General features: G+C 37.3%; 1 protein-coding gene across 1 annotated transcript in view; it reads left to right on the forward strand.

Moving 5' to 3' along the window:
• FAF1 (Fas associated factor 1) overlaps positions 1-1,774 on the forward strand; it is a 222,464-nt gene that overhangs the window by 184,543 nt on the left and 36,147 nt on the right. Inside the window, exon 12 of the mRNA XM_017873517.1 lies at positions 1,073-1,288. Within this exon, the coding sequence (XP_017729006.1) occupies positions 1,073-1,288 (216 nt within the window). The remainder of the gene's footprint in view (positions 1-1,072; positions 1,289-1,774) is intronic.

Genomic DNA, 1,774 nt, shown 5'->3' on the forward strand with positions numbered 1-1,774 from the left:
TTCTTAATTCACTTATTTTATTCTTTAATTTATAATGGCATAAGAATGTTAAGGCTATGAATTTCCTCAGAGTACTGTTTTAGATGAATTTCATGTATTCTAACATGAAGTCTTTCTCAGGGTTCTAGACAAAAAAGGTTTTAGTGATTTTTATAGATTCCAGTGTTATTAGGGACCTCAGAGACAATCTCCTAATGGAATGTCACAAATGTGAAACAATGTAATACTAAAACCTGGATTCAAGCCCACGCTAGCCATGAGGCCTTCCAGCAGTTTACTTCACCTGCTTAAGTCAAATGAAGGGTTTGGTCCATCTGTAGGTCCAGAAATCAATGACTAAGATTTGGCCAAATCCCATAGCGAGTTAGTGGCAAAGCCAGAACTAGGACTGTGGTCTTCTTCTACCAATAAACCTGATATTTGAAGTTCTTTCCATGTTTTAAAACTTTTCTTTTATTGTGGCAAAATATATATACACTAACTTGCCATTCTTAAGTATACAATTCAGTGGCATTAATTATATTCACAGTATTATCCAACCACCACCACTATTTCCAAAATGTTTTCATCACCCTAAACAGAATTTCCCCATTCCATTTTGACATAAACATAATAATCCAGTATTCTACAAACTCTGCAGTTACATCTACTTGAAAAATATATTTCTCATATAAATATATTTCTGTGTGTGTGTGTCTTTTCTGAATGCATCTAATAGCTTTAATTCATACCCTAGAAAGGTATCAATTGGGTATTTGATATGAATGTCTTTGATCACAAATATCTGAGCCCTTCAGTTAAAAAAAAAGCTTTTTCTGTGTAGTTTCCTATATGTTTAATAATATGTGTCATTAAGGTGGAATTTATTTTAATTACTTGCCTCTTGGGCTAATATTAAGAAAATGAAAAATACATGATTCTATTTTTCAAGCATTAGGCTTGGCTAATAAATGGGGCAGTGACTTTTCTATGAATTTCTAGAAAGCAGCAGCTTTTTTTCTGGTCTCTTCCTCCCCACTCTCCATAATCCAGTCCTTCCCACATTTTAACACCTGGTTTTTGCTCTCCCTAGGCCATCCGGCTGTCCTTAGAGCAAGCCCTGCCTCCTGAGCCAAAGGAAGAAAATGCTGAGCCTGTGAGCAAACTGCGGATCCGGACCCCCAGTGGCGAGTTCTTGGAGCGGCGTTTCCTGGCCAGCAGCAAGCTCCAGATTGTCTTTGATTTTGTAGCTTCCAAAGGATTTCCATGGGATGAGTACAAGTTACTGAGCACCTTTCCTAGGAGAGATGTAAGTTCCCATACCTATCGCAGGAAGTATATCCCGGTGGGAGATGTGCCATCATTAAAGCTGAACAAAGTAGTTCAAGAAGAGTCCTATGGTGCAGGCAACTACCAGACATCCAGAAGTCCTTCTTTGTTCTGCACACCACTCTGTCCTTAGCCTTTGGAGAAAGTATGGCTTCCCAGGCCAGCAGACGTGTACCCAGTAGCCTGTGTAAGAAATTAGGTACAGATCTTCCTTCCTACCTGTTTTCCCTATTCCATCATTCCAGTCTTTGCCAAGGTCTCATCTGTATTCCTCAAATGAGATATATTCTGTAGACCTCAGAATATACCTGAGAATTGTATGTTTAACAGCTTAACAGTTAGATATCAGGGTCAACGAATATAGGTTCACTAAGAATGACTCATGCAAGACAAAGAGTATTTTGTGATTTGATAGTCTTTTTTTTTTTTTTTTTTTTTTTTTTTTTTTTTTTTTATTTTTTTAAGC

This window comes from Rhinopithecus bieti, unplaced genomic scaffold, assembly GCF_001698545.2.
Source record: "Rhinopithecus bieti isolate Rb0 unplaced genomic scaffold, ASM169854v2 scaffold_6946, whole genome shotgun sequence".
NCBI classification, from domain to species: Eukaryota; Metazoa; Chordata; class Mammalia; order Primates; family Cercopithecidae; genus Rhinopithecus; species Rhinopithecus bieti.